This window comes from Hypomesus transpacificus, unplaced genomic scaffold (assembly GCF_021917145.1).
Source record: "Hypomesus transpacificus isolate Combined female unplaced genomic scaffold, fHypTra1 scaffold_27, whole genome shotgun sequence".
NCBI classification, from domain to species: Eukaryota; Metazoa; Chordata; class Actinopteri; order Osmeriformes; family Osmeridae; genus Hypomesus; species Hypomesus transpacificus.
Genome location: NW_025813796.1, coordinates 3,411,281 through 3,430,649, shown reverse-complemented (window position 1 = coordinate 3,430,649; position 19,369 = coordinate 3,411,281). Strand labels below are relative to the sequence as shown.

Genomic DNA, 19,369 nt, shown 5'->3' with positions numbered 1-19,369 from the left:
AAGCTGTAGTATGATTTTGTCGGTAACAGTTATTAGCAATGCTAACGCATCCTGTATCTAGCACCTGCCTTTCTCCCGTTTTTTCAAATAGATCTATACAGGCGTTATAGGCCAGACTGCTGTTCGTTTTCTGGCTATTTTTTCGGAAGCTTCCCTTCTAATGCCGACTACAGCTAGTCTAGCTAGAGTCATTTGCTAAGTAAGGTATTTTGATGTGTTTAGAAATGTATTTTGCATTCTACCTATGCTAGATACAGGAGACGTTAGCATTGCTAATAGGATAACTGTTAGCGACAAAATCATACTTCCAGCTTGTGTAAGATGCTGTAATGAGCATACGGTTGGAACAGCACCTCTTCAGCATTCAAAACTGTCTTTGGTGAAATGGTTCGAGCAACTGAATAAATGAGTGTCGAACTTCACGAACTTCAAGAGCCATAAAAGGTGGAGCAACCGAACTGACGTCAGTTCCGTTTTACAGCTACCTTTTTTAATTGTGAGATTTGCATAGGAAAGAGGTGTCAAGGGACTTTGAGGTTCACTGTTCACTGTTATTCAACTATGACAAGGTAACATCGGTTTTGCAATCAATGACTCCTTTAAACAAAGGGGAATCGTTTTGGTTGTTTGGATTAACATTAAACCCCCTACATCACACACACACAAACACACACATGTAGATATATACAATGTTCTTGAGTTGCAATGGTGTATTCGTGGGGGAAGATAAATTAATTAAAAAAAAATCTTTAATTAAAAGTTTTGTTGCTGTGTTGTTCAGAGTACCCACCGTCGTCCATGACTGCGTGCCAGTGGAGGGAGGGGCGGTTGAAAGTCTGGCACTGCTGGTCTCTGAAGCTAGGGATGCCGGAAGGGCAGGGCATGTTCTCACACAGCCTGTACTGCATCTTGAGGCCAATGCAGTCCCGGCTTTTCCAGCTCAACCTAAGGGAGACAGAATTATACTGTACGTAAATCATAAGTACAGAGTTAAGAAGAGATCTCATCAGGTAAAACATTATCGCATGGCTTGGGGTGCGACCATGCTCCGGCTCTTGTGTAATGCAGCTGTTATATGGGTAACACTCTAGGAATTTTAGATTTCTCATGCCACCTCAAAAGCGTTTGCATAGCGTTTGCATAGCAAAGTTTGTCACGGAGTAGGCATTGCAAGTTATGAGTAGGAGGAAGAGAGGCACATTAAACCATTTTATGACAGTCAATAACATTTGACTGTACTGTACACCAGTGCGTTCGCTGGCAACCCGGAGTGTTAGACCCTACCCTGGAGCCATTTCCCTGATCTCAGACTTGGTTATATGTTACATAGATGACAATACATTAGTAAGGAAACCAACTGTTCTTAAAATATACAATATATACAGTTTATATTTTTTACTCATATCACTTAAGAGTACCTTTGGCTCTCACACTTGCGTTGCCTGCCGCTGACCCCGGTGCTGCAAGTTCGACTGCAAGCTCCCCAGGAGCCCCAGGGGCTCCACTCTCCCATTGTGGGCTCCGCCGGTGGCCCCCGGCTCACACAGTCCCCAGCACGACACCACTGCAGAACCGCACAAACACACACACCAGAGTTGAATCAAAATCCCTGAAGCTTTCAGCCATGTTTTGCTGGCACTATACATAGCGTTGAGCTGCACTATAGGCTACACAACATTTATTAGCTGAACTCCACTAAACGCTTGAACAACTGATCTCAGTTGAAATGCTGCAGTGTAGACTACACAGACGACTCACTACAATTTAGCCTAAAACAGATTTAATTTCCATTACTTCAGACATGCAAGCTGATGTTCCACATCCTCAGAGCCATCCTTTCGGCCTAGGATGCCCTGGTGGTGATTGGCCTCGGAGCCTGGTCGGGCACAGCCTGAAGAGGCGATATGGACCAGTCGAGGCCCCTGGCCTTCACTGCCAGGTGGTGGGCCCAAAGGATGAAAAGGGGGTTGCCACATCGCCTCTTCAGGCTGTGCCCGACCGGGCTCCGAGGCCAATCCCCACCAGGGCATCCTAGGCCGAAAGTCGATGATCGATTTTGTACTTGTGTCGTCGGATCTGAGGCCGTATGTTTTGGACACTTGGGTGAAGAGAGGGGCTGAGCTGTCAACCAATCACCATCTGGTGGTGAGTTGGGTCAGGGGGTGGGGGAAGACTCTGGACAGAGTGAACTAGGAATGTTTGGAGGAGGTCCCTGTTAGCGAGATCTTCAACTCACACCTCCGACGGGGTTTCTCAGGCATCCCCGCGGAGGTTGGAGGCATTGAACCGGATTGGGCAGTGTTCAGAGTGGGGGAGAGCTGCGGCCTCAAGGTCTTAGGAGCCTCAAAGTGCGGTAACCCTCTAACACCGTGGTGGACACTGGTGGTCAGGGAAGCCCTCCGGGATATGTTGTCGTGGAGGTCTACGGAGACAGTTGCAAAGAACCGACAGGCCTGAAGGGCTGCGTCCTCTGCTGTGAAAGAGGCACAGCAGCGGGTGTGGGAGAAGTTCGGAGAAGACATGGTGAAGGACTTTCGGTCCGCACCAAAGTGCTTCTGGAAAACCGTCTGCTCCCTCAGGAGGGGAAAGTGGGGAACCATCCAAGCCAGGGGTGGGCAATACATTTTTACAAGGGGCCACATGAGAAACCTGAAATGTGTTGGAGGGCCGCACCAACGATAACTTGAATTTAATTCTGCTCACTATTCTTTGTCTCTGATTGTAAAAAGCAGTAAATTATATATTTTGATTAGCTGCTACTGGTTATCAAAAGAATAAGGATATTCTGTAAATATTTATAGAAATATATGAAATTGTGGTGTAGATCAAATAGGAAAATACTCCTATAGACGTAATAAACTGTAAAAACAAAAACAATCATTACATCAGTGTTTCATTTAATTTTAAGTAGTTAATCTTCACAAACACTGAAAAGGTGTGGCCCGCGGGCCGTACAATGTTTAATCTAGGCTGTGTACGGCAAAGATGGGACGCTGTTGACCTCAACTGAGGAGGTTATTGGTAGTTATTGGAGGTAGTCAAACAACTCCACAGTGGCAAAGCCATAGGGTCTTGTTCACAAGTGAGGGGAGAATGGAGCGGGAGGTTGGCCAGAGAATCAGGGCAGCGAGGGCAGTATTGCATTTGCTCTGTTACACCATTGTCAACAAAAGAGAGCTGAGCCGGACGGCAAAGCTCTCGATCTACTGGTCAATTTTTGTTCCTACCCTCACAATAGAGATCAATTCATTTTCTAACATGAATAAATGTGTTTACTGATGCAAAAACTCTGCTTGCATGTTGCAAATGTGCGCCAAAGTCCAATTAAACTAACACCAAATCAACTAACTGACATTATAATAATCACCAGCTGCTAAATCAAAAATTCCATGAATCTGAATCATGAATGTACCACCTAATCAACTAAGCAACATCTTAATCACGGTTGGATCACTGCACGGGGTCTGTAACTTCCTCTGTCATTTGTGTGTCGAAACAAGCAGCAACAGGTATAGGACAAGTCTGACCATGTTTTCTTGAGGCATGGATATAGTGAGTCATGGGCATATGCAATGGCGGTTTTAGTTTGTTTGGTTACCTGGGCGAACAACCCATGTCGCCTATGCCTAAATCCGCCACTGGGCATACGACAGGAACAATGGGCCTCATTCTCGAACATTTTCAGAAGTTTCTTCTGAAATGTTTCTTACGGGCTTCGGAAACAATGTAAGAAAAAGACACAGGCCAAATTCATGAACGCTTGAAAATGTGTTCCTACGCAGCAGAAGTTTTCTGAGCTGTGCTCCCCCGGAAAAGTTTTCTTAAATTGAAAGCGCGTCCTCGTGCTCCTGAATTTGCATACATACACGCCCCAACAGCCCCTTATAAGGGCACTCAACAGCAGTGACCTGTGCAGTGAGAATCAACACAATTAGTAAAGCAACAGGAACGCAAGTTATGTTCCAGCGAAAAGCAACCGGTGCACAGGTGCATCATCATGATCATACCAGTAAGATGAGCAGTGGAATTGTTCTCCACTGGATCTAACAGTGTGCACACTAAGCAAGGTAAATTATTATAATTATTTTAATCCGAGGATGTCCAAAGAGTTGATGTAAACGCAATCACCAACGATTTCCAGTGTTGTGCATGAACGCGTTCATTGAACACGTTCATTTTTATGAGAACAATGAACTGAACGAAACTTAATGACAAATAATGAATTGAACGGTGAACACATTCATATTATCTGAGGTCTAGCTAAAACGTTACATTTGTTACGGAATGTTTTTTTCCTGAGGAGACGCTGTCTAAATCGAATGCTTGCACCATGTCGTTGCTCAGTGCCCGTAAAATGTTCGCTATGTAGCCTAACCTAAACCAATTAACTAACTCGACTTTGCACTACGTTACCCATGATTGCTTCCACACACATGTAGACCAAACAAGCAACGCTAGGTTGCTAGGTAACGGAAGCTAACTAAAGCTGGCTAGCTTCCGTTTCGGAAAAATAACTCACTCTGCTGGGAGCGTCGGACATATTTAGAACTCACGCACCATGACCATGTGAATGCATAAATGTCACAAATGAAATGACACAAATGACATAGGCTATATGATCATTTATTTATACCTTAGCAAAATTGCAAAATACAAATGTAAACAAATCTTTTTTGTGCCATTTAGTCCAGTGCTTCTGTGGCTTTCAGTGGTTGTTTAATGTGGCTTGTCCATATATTAAAGCAATGAATATAACAAATAATAAATTATTTATATAGCATATTAAAATAAGAAAATAAACACACGTTTACATTTCGGCATGGCTGCAGAAGTCATGTGCTGTTGTAAACAATGCAACTAGTGGAGGCGGTAAGGTGTTCAGTGATGCCATATTGGAAATGCCAAAGTATCATACCAAAGGCTAAAAATTATCGTATTTGGAGGATAATGATCGTGCATCTGGCAACACTGAGAAGGCGGTCGACCAATGACAGTTTTCTCTAGTCAAGAGCTCGCGCAAGAAGGTGGAAGGTAAGGGAGATACACTTTTCAAAACTTGTAAGGGCGTATTAATTAGTTTGTGAAAGACATAGACATACATGTATATATGTCTATGGTGAAAGACCCAGAGAAACACAAACATCCGACGAGACGAAATCCCGGACGTTTTTCGAATCCCTGCCGGGACGCATTTTTTAGGTCTTGAAAAGAGGACATGTCTGGGTAAAAGAGGACGTCTGGTCACCATATCTCAGTGTTAAAAAACAAGTTTAGTCTTTCATTCTCACTTTCCACATTAAAACTATGAAATGAACTAAACTATGAACGCGTTCAGAATTTAAATGGTGAACTATGAACATGAACGATTCATATTTACTTGTATGAACTGAACTTGGGAGTCAGACTGAACATGAACGAGTTCATGAGAGGTATGAACGTGTACAACACTGACGATTTCTCACAAATTAATTAACACTTACAACACAGAACAGAGTTTTCTTGAATGTGATTCCCCTTGTGGTTTATTAAGGAATCGCATTTGAGACAACTGGCCAATTTACGACTGCTATGTCGAATTCAGAAAGTCTTCTGAAGTTCAGAACAAATCCCAGATGAGAAAACTTTCATGAATGCCAAATGTTTTCCTAAATCCAATTCAGAAGAAATTCCTTCTTAAATTCTTCTTAACTGCGTTCAAGAATGAGGCCCAATGTTCTTACGAATTTAGCCTCCTTGGTCGGTTGTCTGTCGGATTTATGTGAATGCAAAACAGAAAATACAAGACTATTTTACAGCACTGCATAGCACGGAAATTCAAGGAAAATAATACAAATGTTCATGTAAACATAGCAAACACCCCTTGGGCAGAACTGTATATGCAGCACTGTATGGTAAATTACGCCTACAATTATGACAACTGGCTCAACCATTGTGCATGTACTGACTTATGTACTTTACTAAATGTCTAGATGTTTGTGAAGGTAGACAATTTAACAGAGAACCAATCAAATGCAAGTGCACCTATCTACGGTTCCAGGAAACACATTTCCCTGTTGGTTTGGTGAGAAAAGCTTAGTAAAACTTCTCAATATAATCACTTCTTTACAGAGAGAAGCACTACGGCCCCTTGACCCCTTTGTCTGACATCCAGCAAACTCCAGCATTGTGTCATGGTTGGTGTACAGACAGGCTTTTGCAACAATCTGATATTTGAGGGGGGTTCACTGTGAGCTGCTCCAGCTGGTCTCCTCCTTCTCTCTCTTCTCTCCTTCACTCCTGTGCTCTGCTGCAGTGCCCATGGCTTGTCTCTTATGAGGCTGTTTGTAATAGCTCAAAAGGTTTCACAGTTTCTGTCTGTCTGTTTTCATAGTGTATAAGTATTATGTTTAAATACTTACAGAAAATTGTGACTGTGTAGAAACTGCAGTACATTATAATGCATCTTTATTAAGTTCTGTTGGTATGCTTTAAAATAGAACAATACATATATAATTTTTTTAACATATTTTGGTTATGGAAAAGAACATAGAAAATTTGACAAAAATGCACTCTGTACCAACCTTGCCAGTGTCACACGCTGTACCATCCATAGGGGGATCCAGCTTGGTCTTACAGTCTTTCTCTCCATCCACGAGACACCATAAGCCAGAGCACATCACATACTGGGACACAGAGAGGAGAGAAGAGAGACAGGGTTCCAGTAAGGAACACTTTACACCACTATACCGAAGCTACAAAAATCCTGTACTTCGGATTTCCAAATTGTTCTCAAATAAATTATTAGAAATTGAATGTATATAAGAAATGAAATGCTATAACAATAAAAGAGGCATACAAGGTTGCTATAGAAAACCCATCACAGAAACCCCTTCTAAAGGAATCTTTTTCACCTTAGTGTATATCTGTGCCTACAAATAGGACTAGTATAGCTGAGTGATGAGTGAAGCTAATTCTTACTTAAAGGTTGAAGGTCAGGCCAAAACCTTTTTAGTTAATTCTCCTTTGCGACCGGTCAATCTAACATGCACTCGTCATTTCTCACAAACACAAACGATGAGGCGTTTGGGGTGTTTGTAGGAGTTTTCTAGATCTAGGAAGCCAGATGCGAGTGAGAGGAGTTCCCAAGTCACCAGCTGTTACTTGTACTGGAACTCTAACCACTTCCAGGTTTAAGCCCACATCTCATCTTTCAATGGGCACACCGCACACACTGAATACGTAACCCCAAACAACTGGGTTTATGAGACAAACTACAAAAGCTGACCTTTTGTGTTCCTTCTACCCACTCTTCCCACTTGCACTTTAGTTAAATAAAAACAACACCTAACAGGCATTTCCCTGTAAAAACAAGAACTGTCAAAAACCTTTTGGATGGATACTAGCTACATTACAAATAGCCCTGAGCTGAATATCACGGTAGTGTCATCCATGAGCTGGTTCTTTTTTCACAATGCACAATGGCAATAGTGCAGTGTTAGTAAGAAAGCACAGTGGTTGCTATGGTGTCTGATAACAATAACACAATGAATGGGGTGTTTATGAGATTGCTGAGCCTCCTGAGATACGTCCGCCACGACTCTTATCTGGAACACAACTTTTGTGACATCAGGAACACTTAGTTATCCAGATAAACTTTTGTGGTTCATGGTAGAGATCCACTCCAAGCAACTGGTTGGGGATTTGATAATATGTGGCTATTTATATGAATTACTGCTCAACTGCTTATCAAATCTGGAACATTCCTCATGGTCCCCTAGAGGGCAACGAGAGAGGGATTTGTTCTCAGAGTGATAGGGATCTTATTTTGTCCTTCCTGGAGGAGGGGAGTCAGACTGATGAACAGCCTTGATATGTGCATTCAGTTTCATACATGCTGCAACATACAATAGAGTGGCACCAGTGTAGGGAGATTCCTTAGAGAGCAGAAAGAAAGAATGACAAAATCTAGAGTGATATATCATATTGTGCCATATGATTGACCTCATAACTAAAACCCATTGAATCTAGAAATTGTGGCAAAATCCCTAAATTATCCTCTATTTTATATCTCCTTCCTGGACCCTCACCTGCATGTTCTTGCAGTGTGATGCACTGGGGCCAAAAAGGATCTGACACTGTTCGTCTGCAGTGTAGGTCATCCCTGGGAGCTTGGAGGGCAGAATCACTGAATTCAGGCTCAGAGGGTCAGTCTGAAGAAGACAACTGCTGGATTTGGACCTACAACAAATTAGCAAAGGCACTCTTTTCTTTCTACTGCACACTTGATTATTATCCAAAGAGATGACCAGGACATGAGACAGGAGGGCAATGTTATCTATTTCCATCTTTGAAGAGAAGAATACTATATGTTTCACAAGGGTATTCTCAACTCAAAAAGAAAGTATTCAGACGGTGGTAGCTAGTCCATGGTTAACATGTTTTGTTGATTCAGCTCTACTATTTCTATCTGTTCTTGCAGGGCTTCTCTAACCTTTTAAACTCATCATATGAAAGAACTAAAAGCAGAAAAAAATGGTAGGTAAGCAATACAAAAAGTGCCTTTCACTGCAATTCAGGTTTTGGTTGGGGTTGTAGTTTTGGTAAATGTATAGGTATTTTAATGTATTTTGACAGTTATTTCACTTTAAGTAATATATTGTGAAGAGTGGAGAAGTGATTGTTACCTCAAGAACTTCTCAATGTCGCCACGGCTACAGCTGGACCAGGACACGTCACCCAGATTTTGCCCTTTGACCCACTCACCCGACATGATGTGAAGACCATCTGCACATGACTGGTGGTCATTGTCATGGCTAACGCCCATACTAAAGACAGACAGACAGAGACAGACAGACATTATCACAGTGGTTTTTGCAATCATCAAAACTGGAGACAAAGTCATTCAAACCTGGACAGAGGGTACACTATGGCAAGAAACCACCAACATTTGTCCTTGCATGCAAACAAGGAAACATGTCAAGTACTGGGGTTCAACAACAACTACATAACTGCACAAGTACCTTGATTCATGGGTACTGTCTGGTTATGATTTGCATGTTGAGGGTATACAGTTATAATCAATCTGCTACAGATTTGAATTCAGCTAATCCAGAGGGTGAGGTAGGGAGGATTCAAGCGGTGGATTCTGTCCTGCTGGGCAAGATAAACCAAAGCACTCCTCACCCTAGAACAAGGAATGGCTCTTTACCTGTATATTTAGACCTGACCAGGATATACTCAACAGTAAACTAAGGCTGGCTTTATACTAGTTGCAGGTGTAAAATTACATGAAACTTAATTTCAATGCAACTTGACAGTTACATGAAGCAATAAAACATAATCAAAGTCTCATGCAACGTTTATTTCACAAAAATGTGCTATCTAAATTTTTCACATTGTTTTCTTACTAGATGATATAAAGAGGGAAGTGTCATTGTAACCACATTTGCATCTTTGTATCTTATTTCATATCATTTGCTTGCTCTTCTGGTACTGGCTAGCTACTTTGTTTCAAAGTACTGCTGCTACTTTGGCTGACCCGGAGAATAGGAAGAGAGCTATCAGTGCATTTGTGCCGTTTGATATGCAGGAGAAAAAAAACATGGCCTAAAAAGACTAAAAGTCTGAGAGTGAAGGATTAAAGAAGATACCCTCTTCTGTTTGATTATTTTGTTCAATTTGGTGATAAACCATTGTGGAGAAAATTAGTCAGTTGAAACCGGTTGGTTTGATCCCAAATCAATGGTAGTTTGACGTCATCTGACACATTAGCGTTTTGATTGGCTGTTATGATAAACCACTTTCACCAAAGAGTTTTGCAACTGTTAAGTTTCATTCAAGTTTCAAGTGCATTGCAGAGGGCTTTAAAACTTGCAACTCAATTGCAACTTATTTTCACCTAAGTTTCATCCAACTGAAAGTTTCAATGTGTAATGCCAGTCTAAGGCTCATTTACTGTGGTTATAAAATGTGGCAATGAGGCAGAGAAGGGAGAGCACTGTTGAAAAGAAGCAATCCCATTTTGAACGATGGAATGAGGACCAGATAAGATATCCTTATGTCTTTGTGAGCTATTACAAAGATCACAGCCTTACACACAGATAAAAACACATCCTCTAAACCAAAGTCCCTTGACTAGAGACACCATCTATCAATTTATTATGATCATCCATTCATCCATTCATTCATTTCCAGTGTTGTGCATGAATGCGTTCATTGAACACGTTCATTTTTATGAGAACGATGAACTGAACAAAACTTAATGACAAATAATGAATTGAACGGTGAACACGTTCATATTATCGGAGGTCTAGCTAAAACTTTACGGAATGTTTTCCTTCTCCTAAGGACTGACGCTGTCTAAAACGAATGCTTGCACCATGTAGTTGCTCAGTGCCCGTAAAATGTTTGCTATGTAGACTAACCTAAACTAACTAACTCGACTTCGCACTACGTTACCCATGATTCATTCCACACACATGTAGACCAAACAAGCAACGCTAGGTTGCTAGGTAACGGAAGCTAACTAAAGCTGGCTAGGTTCCGTTTTGGAAATTTAACTCGGTTGGGAGCGTCGGAAATATTTAGAACTTAGCACCATGACCATGTGAATGCATAAATGTCACAAATGAAATGACACAAATGAAATTTCGATACCTTAACAAAATTGCAAAATACAAATGTAAACACATCTTTTTTGTGCAATTTAGTCCAGTGGTTCTGTGGCTTTCAGTGGTTGTTTATGTGGCTTGTCCATATATTAAAGCAATAAATATAACAAATAATAAATTATTTATATAGCCACATATTAAAATAAGAAAATAAAGACACATTTACGTTTTGGCATTGCTGCAGATGTCATGTGCTGTTGTAAACAATGCAACTTGTGGAGGCGGTAAGGTGCTCAGTGTTGTATCGTATCGTAGCTACCAAAGGCTCAATTTAAATGTAAATTATCATAGGCTATTTGGAGGATAATGATCGTGCATCTGGCAACACTTCTTGCTCGCGCAAGAAGGTGGGACGTAAGGGAGATACACTTGTCAAAACTTGTAAGGGCGTAGGCTAATTAATAGTTTGTTAAAGACATGTAGGTTATATGGTACGGTGGTCAAGACCCAGAGAAACACAAACATCCAACGAGACGAACTGCCAGACGTTTTTGGAATCCCTGCCGGACGCATTTTTAGGTCTTGAGGGCCATGGACATGTCCGGGTAAAAGAGGACGTCTGGTCACCCTATGTGTTAAAAAGCAAGTTAAGTCTTTAATTTGCAATTTCCGCATTAAAACTATGAAATGAACTGAACTATGAACGCGTTCAGAATTTAAATGGTGAACCATGAACGTGACCGATTCATATTGACTTGTATGAACTGAACTTTAAACGAGTTCATGAGAGGTATGAACGTGCACAACACTGTTCATTTCACATATTCCAGTTGTTGGTGCGGTTTTCAAACTTGGGAAAAGCAAATAAAGAGGTTGGCATTTGTACTTTAAAATCCATAATGGACAGAACTTGCAGCTTAAGCATTTTTTTAAAGAAGGAAAATTTAGTTTACTCACTAATGTATAACATATGCTCCACACAAGCCTTATTTAACTATTTGGGAAAAAACTAACATCTGTTATCAACTTAATTACAGTAATAAACTGAACATGACCTCATCAGGAATACTTCACTAATTTGTATATTTTTCAAACTATCAAATGAATTTAATAAATTGAGGTCAAAGTCAGTTTGAGTTAACTTTGTGTTAAAGGTAATTATTTATGTCAAAGTTTTGACAATTATTTCAAATCATTGCAGTTACTAGGACAATTACGTGTCTTATTGTTTAGTGTTTAAGGAAAAAAAATTACAAACAGGCAATGGTGAATGAGGTGTTGAAGCGTATGTGTGGCTTCACAGAAGACAGCACCTGGTAATTTTTGGAATGCACTGCCTCCATGATAATTCCCTCTGAGGCCAGATAATGTGTCATCTAAATACATCAGTCTAAATGGATCAGTGCTCCAGTGTAGGCGAATACTAGTTGTCAAACAGCTGATCACAGGAAAATCCAACTAATCTCCAAAGAGTTATTTTATTCAGTTATTTTATAATGGTCTTAGAACAGATGTGAGCCCTGACATTTACGTCACTGAAGGAAATACTCACCTGAGCTTCTTGTTAAGCCGTGCCAACTGGACTCACATTGTATCATCCCATTGACAGTTGCACTTTATTTCTACCTGTCTCTCATTTATGTGCGATTCAAAGAAGAAGTTGGAGATAACTTCACATGTCTCGTCGTTTTCAGCGTCGAAATGAGTGTTAAAATAAAAAATGTAATACTCTATAATCTAATACTGTATGTGCCATGTATTGACAAACATCTCTGATCCATGAGCTCATTTGGCAAAAGTGTACTCTAGTGTACACTGTAATGTATTACATAATCAACTTTCTAATATCTAACATTACATATACCTACACAAAAAAACATAAAATAATTATTCTAAAAGTGTAAACACAATATCCAAACAAGAACTACCCACTGAGCTCTCCTCAAAGCCCATGCCTTACATGTCTAAGCATAAACATATAAAGTGCTACAATATGCAATCACCGCAGTTAAAACATTGAAGGAATAGCTATACATACAAAGATTGACACAAACTCAGATAGCTCTAGTATCTCAGTTGTCATGAATCAGCACTATCAAAATCAGCACTAGCTTTGAGCTCACAACAAAGACAAGTCTAATCTTATCACAAGAGACTCAGATTTGTCAGACCACAACATACCCACAATCTGACAAACAAAAAGATACACAGACAGACAGTACTAGCAACAAAATCGAATTAGATACAACAGAAAACCCATTTACAAAGCAAAACTGTTTAGCTTTGGGGCTTAACTAAACAACTGAAAGCAGAACAACCTAGAGGATTTTCCTATTTTGAATTTAGGACTGAGTAGATGATGACTTAGCCTTGGAAGTTTTTAATAAAACCAGATGCTACATTAGAATTAGTGGAGCAGCTAGCTAACAGTTGCATGGTGAGTCTCTGTGGTGTAGACTGTAGGCCCACAGCCTTTTTGGCTCTTCTGATCCTTATTACAGATATGGTGTACACTCTTAGCACTGACACAAGCTGGGCCATTGTTTTAGCGACTGGTTTAGCTGCAGTGCACAACCAGTTGCAATTACTTATGATGCTATATAGGAGACATTATCATTGCAGCATTGCTGTATGTTAGTATTTTGTCATTTCACCTGAAAGTTTGGTTTTCCATCTATTTTGTTGAAATTACACTCATGTGGTGTACTGGACTCACTTGTGACCCATCTCATGGGCAATAGTAAAGGCAAGGTTGAGCCCATTGTCTTCAGCCAGAATGCACTTCCTTTTCTCACTGCACATACCGCTTAGATAGGCAATACCTGTGATTGAGAAGGGAAATTGTCAATATGTAAGTTGGTCTGTATTCTCAGTAAGACACAATAAACAAATGCAGACATAGCAGTTGCAGTTACACTGTACAATTAGTGCAGTTTCACTCATAATTTATGATCCAACACAACTGCAATTAAAAATTCAAATTTATATTAACCTAGTTTCAGTCAACTTTGAGTTCATGGAGACCCTTTAATAATTCAACATGGCTGCTTTTCCCCTCATCCTCAAACTTTATTTGTCTTCTTTATAATCAAACTGACAGGGTAGTAGACCCTTTTAAAAAACTGGTTTGGGTTTGATTGGAGAAACACTTAAAATTCAGCCATTATCATATGCCCATGCTAACATACAAGTGTCACATCTAGTGTGTATTTCTGTATGTTAGACTGGAAAGCTGCTGCTCCTGTGGGATCGGGTTAAGAGGAAAAAACATAAAAAGAGGGATTTCTTCCTCCTCTCATGTAGTGGGTCGTATACCGTGACCTTTGATGGCTTAATCACCCCATTGAAATGGATCCAGAACTAATGCTTTCCATTACAAAACTCAGGCTGAACAATCCCACCTTTGATGGGCGAAAATAGGTGCAGTTTCTTGGGCAACCTGTATGTAGAACCTGTATGTCCATTAGAGGGCCTTTGGCGCTCTCTCTCTCTCTCTCTCTCTCTCTCTCTCTCTCTCTCTCTCTCTCTCTCTCTCTCTCTCTCTCTCTCTCTCTCTCTCTCTCACACACACATATAAGCACATACACACTCACTAAACTGACATTTTCCATGTTTCTGTTTTTGTAAAACCTCTTAAAGGAGACATGAAATGCTGTTTTTGGATGCTTTTATATAGGCCTTAGTGGTCCCCTAATACTGTATCTGAAGTCTCTTTCCCGAAATTCAGCCATGGTGCAGAATTATAGCCACTACGAGTAGTCCCACAATGAGCTTTCCTCAGAATGCGCTGTTTTGGTGTCTGTAGCTTTAAATGCTAATGAGGAGGAGAGGGGCGGCAACATGCGCCAATGTTTACAACAGATGTATCGCAATGGCTCGTAGCCCCCGTTGCTGTAAGATGCCTCAAATAGGGGTTATGCGCAACATTCTTCCGGGTTCTACAAAACAGATGTAACTACTTCCCGTCTTTTGAGGTAAACACAGCGTAGTAAAGGCCACCGGTGTTTAAAGGAGCTACCCTTAATTACAATTTCCCATGTACACAGGATTGCCAAACGGACTTCCAGAGCCCAGAGTATCCTGGGGAGTACCCTTTTTTTTTGCTCGCAGACGATTAAAACAGTCAAACGAAGACTGTACCTGTAGAAGCCCATGTTGACTCAAAGAATGCAGTGTTTGGCAATCAACTGCAACAACTACCAGTGTGACAGTATTTATTTACAGGTCAATTTTGTCTGTAACGTAATCTTATACACCTGCTAACTTTAACGTTTTTTTGGGTCTAGTAGTAGGCTAGTAAACGTAATTCCTTCTAGGAACGATAGGTCCTAGCTATAGAAACCAGAATAATGATATGGATATGACACTAAATTAAAATGAGCTTCTTAAATTAATTTGTTGAATTCATATATTTCATTGATAACTTAGCACTAGTTGTGTAGCTATGTAGCCTACTGTAACGTTGTAGTTAATGTGTAGAGCTAGTGTTAGTGCTACCTCCTGGGAAACGGTCTAACGTTAGGCTATTATAACATTATATGAACTCATCACTTTATTCCTGTCACACTTAGCATAATGTAGAGAGTAATACAACTTGTGTACAGAAGTGAGAAGCGGAAACGATTACATCTGTTTTCCTGTTCGAACGCTGAGCGCTCCGCATAACCCCTGTTTAGTCATTCTCATCTGATCACCCTGGTTTGCAGAGGTGCACACTCATAGTCATTTCAATGAAGAGAAAGGCGGATATCGCGCGCCATAACACCAACAGCAGAACGGTTATCCAAATAACAAAGAAGTGTACAACACTGGCGTTACAGCGTTTGTATTCACACACACACTTGATGCCATCTACCTTTACATTAGCAACAGTAACTCAGCTGTTAGCTGCAGAGTTAATGTTACAGCCACATTCTAAGGGTAGCAAGCTAGGTAACCATATAGAGGGTTTTCACCGACGCGTCATCAGACCGGAAGTCGCCATCTTGGAGGCACTCCGCATCACAACAAAGCACTGGCACTGAAGTATATCCCGAACGTCGTCAAGGAAAATTGTGAATTATTGCCGTGTCGTCGTCGTCGTCATCTGCCGCTTGTCCGGAGATCGGGTCGCGGGGGCAGCGACCTAAGCAGGGAGGCCCAGACTTCCCTCCCCCCGGCCACTTCCGCCAGCTCTTCCTGGGGGACCCCAAGGCGTTCCCAGGCCAGCCGAGAGACATAGTCCCTCCAGCGTGTCCTGGGTCTTCCCCGGGGCCTCTTCCCAGTAGGACGTGCCCGGAACACCTCACCAGGGAGGCGTCCAGGAGGCATCCTAATCAGATGCCCGAGCCACCTCAGCTGGCTCCTCTCGACGCGGAGGAGCAGCGGTTCTACTCTGAGCCCCTCCCGGATGACCGAGCTTCTCACCCTATCTCTAAGGGAGAGCCCGGACACCCTGCGGAGAAAGCTCATTTCGGCCACTTGTATTCGCGATCTCGTTCTTTCGGTCACTACCCATAGTTCGTGACCATAGGTGAGGGTAGGAACGTAGATCGACTGGTAAATAGAGAGCTTCGCCTTTCGACTCAGCTCCTTCTTCACCACGACGGACCGATGCAGAGCCCGCATCACTGCGGACGCCGCACCGATCCGCCTGTCGACCTCGCGCTCCATTCTTCCCTCACTCGTGAACAAGACCCCGAGATACTTGAACTCCTCCGCTTGGTTCAGGATCTCCTCCCCGACCCGGAGATGGCACTCCACCCTTTTCCGGTCGATTACCATGGCCTCAGATTTGGAGGTGCTGATTCGCATCCCAGCCGCTTCACATTCGGTTGCGAACCGCTCCAGTGAGAGCTGAAGGTCACGGCCCGATGAAGCCAACAGGACCACATCATCCGCAAAAAGCAGCAACCCGATCCTGAGGTCACCAAACCGGACCCCCTCAACACCCTGGCTGCGCCTAGAAATTCTGTCCATATAGGTAATGAACAGAATCGGTGACATAGGGCAGCCCTGGCGGAGTCCAACCCTCACCGGAAACAAGTTCGACTTACTACCGGCAATGCGGACCAAACTCTGGCACCGGTCGTACAGGGACCGGACAGCCCCGATCAGGAAATCCGGTACCCCGTACTCTCGGAGCACCCCCCACATGAGCCCCCGAGGGACACGGTCGAACGCCTTTTCCAAATCCACAAAACATGTGTAGACTGGTTGGGCGAACTCCCATGTACCCTCCAGGACTCCGCGGAGGGTATAAAGCTGGTCCACTGTTCCACGGCCAGGACGAAAACCACATTGCTCCTCCTGAATCCGAGGTTCGACAATCCGATGGACCCTCCTCTCCAGGACCCCTGAATAGACTTTCCCAGGGAGGCTGAGGAGTGTGATCCCCCTAAAGTTGGAGCACACCCTCCGGTCCCCCTTTTTAAAGAGGGGAACCACCACCCCGGTCTGCCAGTCCAGAGGCACTGTCCCCGATGTCCACGCGATGTTGCAGAGTCGTGTCAACCAAGACAGCCCTACAACATCCAGAGCCTTAAGGAACTCCGGGCGGACCTCATCCACCCCAGGGGCCCTGCCACCGCGGAGCTTTTCAACCACCTCGGCGACCTCAGCCCCAGAGATAGAAGGGCCCCCCCCGATGTCCCCAGACTCTGCCTCCACGTCGGAAAGCGTGTTGGTGGAATTAAGGAGGTCTTCGAAGTATTCCTTCCACCGATCCAGGACGTCCCCCGTCGAGGTCAGCAGCGCACCATCCCCACCGTATACAGTGTTGACAGAGCACTGCTTCCCCCTCCTGAGCCGCCGGATGGTGGTCCAGAACCTTTTTGAAGCCGTTCGGAAGTCATTCTCCATGGCCTCGCCGAACTCCTCCCATGCCCGGGTTTTTGCCTCCGCGACTGCCAAAGCCGCGTTCCGCTTGGCCTGCCGGTACACATCAGCTGCCTCTGGAGTCCTACCAGCCAATAAAGTCCGATAGGCCTCCTTCTTCAGCTTGACGGCATCCCTCACCTCCGGAGTCCACCACCGGGTCCGAGGGTTACCGCCGCGACATGCACCGACCGCCCTGCGGCCGCAGCTCCGGTCAGCCGCTTCAACAATGGAGGCCCGGAACATGGCCCATTCGGACTCAATGTCCCCGGCCCCCCCCGAGACATGATCGAAGCTCTCCCGGAGGTGGGAGTTGAAGCTCCTTCTGACAGAGGGTTCCGCCAGACGTTCCCAGCAGACCCTCACATTACGTTTGGGCCTGCCAGGCCTGACCGGCGTCCTCCCCCACCATCGAAGCCAACTCACCACCAGGTGGTGATCAGTTGACAGCTCCGCCCCTCTCCTCACCCGAGTGTCCAAGACATGCGGCCCCAAGTCCGATGACACGACTACAAAGTCGATCATCGAACTGAGACCTCGGGTGTCCTGGTGCCAGGTGCACATATGGACACCCTTATGCTTGAACATGGTGTTCGTTATGGACAAACCGTGTCTAACACAGAAGTCCATCAACAAAACACCACTCGGGTTCAGATTGGGGGGGCCATTCCTCCCAATCACACCCCTCCAGGTCTCACTGTCATTGCCCACATGAGCATTGAAGTCCCCCAGGAGGACGAGGGAATCCCCAGGAGGAGCGCTTTCCAGCACCCCCCCCAGAGACTCCAAAAAGGGTGGGTACTCTGAGCTGCCGTTTGGTGCATAAGCACAAACGACAGTGAGGACCCGTCCCCCCACCCGAAGGCGGAGGGAGGCTACCCTCTCGTCCACCGGGGTGAACCCCAATGTACAGGCGCCGAACCGAGGGGAAACCAGTATTCCCACCCCAGCTCGACGCCTCTCACCAAGGGCAACTCCAGAGTGGAAGAGAGTCCAGCCCCTCTCAAGGAGACTGGTTCCGGAGCCTACGCTGTGCGTCGAGGCGAGGCCGACTATATCTAGCCGGAAACTCTCTACCTCGCGCACCAGCTCAGGCTCCTTTCCCGCCAGCGAGGTGACGTTCCACGTCCCTAAAGCTAGCTTTTGCAGCCGAGGATCGGACCGCCAAGGCCCCCGCCTTTGGCCGCCGCCCGTCTCACACTGCACCCGACCCCCAGGACCCCTCCTGCGGATGGTGAGCCCACTGGAAGAGGGTCCCACGTTGTCTCTTCGGGCTGTGCCCGACCGGCCCCATGGGAAAAGGCCCGGCCACCAGGCGCTCGCCATCGAGCCCCACCCCCGGGCCTGGCTCCAGGGGGGGGCCCCGGTGACCCGCTTCCGGGCAGGGGCAACTGAGAACCATTGTTGTATTTCTTCATGGTTGGTTTTTTGAGCCACGCTTTGTCTGGTCTTTCACCTGGAACCTGTTTGCCTTGGGTGACCCTACCAGGGGCATGAAGCCCCCGACAACATAGCTTCCAGGATCACTAGGACATGCAAACCCCTCCACCGCGGTAAGGTGGTGACTCAAGGAGGGGCTGCCGTACTGCCGTGTTTCAGGTTGTACAAATAGGACAGATCGTGAAAAACATTTGGTATATTATCGACTTCCAAAAGTTATTAAAAACCAGGGAAAGGAATGCCAGAGATTGTCAGAGGAAAGGAGGCGCTTGTGGTTGGCAAAGCTCAACCAAGATCTACGAGGGAAAAATTTTGACAACATACGGATTTTTTCGGCACATTTCTTGTCAGGTATTGTGAAATGTTTTAGCCTGACGTTGTCATACTCATAATTCTAGTCAGAATATAAGTCTGAGAACTCTCCGTTGGGCTTTGACTACGGGGCGTGTTTTAAACGAGCCTGGAAAACAAATGCCTCTTCGCTC

At 44.2% G+C, this 19,369-nt stretch overlaps 1 protein-coding gene across 4 annotated transcripts in view; it reads right to left on the bottom strand.

Moving 5' to 3' along the window:
* The window catches only part of LOC124463143 (A disintegrin and metalloproteinase with thrombospondin motifs 19-like), an 86,602-nt gene that overhangs the window by 32,547 nt on the left and 34,686 nt on the right, over positions 1–19,369 (bottom strand). For all 4 annotated transcript variants that reach the window (XR_006955533.1, XM_047014905.1, XM_047014903.1 and 1 more), the window contains exons 8-13: positions 13,306–13,411; positions 8,664–8,804; positions 8,067–8,217; positions 6,561–6,662; positions 1,419–1,564; positions 791–945 (exon numbers count right to left, since the gene is read on the bottom strand). Coding sequence is in view for 3 of the 4 variants with exons in the window: in XM_047014905.1 (XP_046870861.1) it covers positions 791–945; positions 1,419–1,564; positions 6,561–6,662; positions 8,067–8,217; positions 8,664–8,804; positions 13,306–13,411 (801 nt within the window). In the remaining variant the exon portion in view is untranslated. The remainder of the gene's footprint in view (positions 1–790; positions 946–1,418; positions 1,565–6,560; positions 6,663–8,066; positions 8,218–8,663; positions 8,805–13,305; positions 13,412–19,369) is intronic.